At 65.8% G+C, this 442-nt stretch overlaps 1 protein-coding gene across 1 annotated transcript in view; it reads right to left on the bottom strand.

Annotated features, from left to right (window-relative positions):
* KLHL33 (kelch-like family member 33) overlaps window positions 1-442 on the bottom strand; it is a gene marked incomplete at its 5' end in the record, with an annotated part of 2977 nt that overhangs the window by 2100 nt on the left and 435 nt on the right. The window contains one exon of the mRNA XM_010144655.1: window positions 72-429. Coding sequence (XP_010142957.1) covers window positions 72-429 — 358 coding nt within the window. The remainder of the gene's footprint in view (window positions 1-71; window positions 430-442) is intronic.

Raw genomic sequence — 442 nt, 5'->3', positions numbered from 1 at the left:
CCTGTAGACGCTGGCCAGGGTGTCATGGACCCCGTAGTAGTGTTTTCCTCCCAGGATGTAGAGGATGTTGCCCACCACGACGACAGCGTGGCGGAAGCGTGGGCCGTCCGGAAAGTGCCCCAGCGCCCTGCTTCACCACCCCCACAGCGCTGAGGTAGCGGTGGGCAAACCAGAGGCGTCTGCTGGGCTTCCGGGCGGCCAGGTTGGACGTCACCTTTTCTCCACCACAAACCACCAGCACCTCGTGCAGGGAGCGCACCCGGCACGGCAGCTGGGCCACGGGGGCCAAGCCCGCCACCACGAGCTCACGGAGGACCTTCGGGTCAGCGACCCCCTCGGCCACGGATCGGACCTTCTTCAGCTCGCAGGTGGACATGAGGGCGAAGCGAACCGACGACCGGACTTCCTTGGCTAGCTCCTCTTGGCCGGCTACCTTTGACGT

The sequence above is a fragment of the Buceros rhinoceros genome, unplaced genomic scaffold (genome assembly GCF_000710305.1).
Source record: "Buceros rhinoceros silvestris isolate BGI_N320 unplaced genomic scaffold, ASM71030v1 scaffold24121, whole genome shotgun sequence".
Taxonomy (NCBI): Eukaryota; Metazoa; Chordata; class Aves; order Bucerotiformes; family Bucerotidae; genus Buceros; species Buceros rhinoceros.
This window is presented reverse-complemented; position numbering and strand designations above follow the sequence as displayed.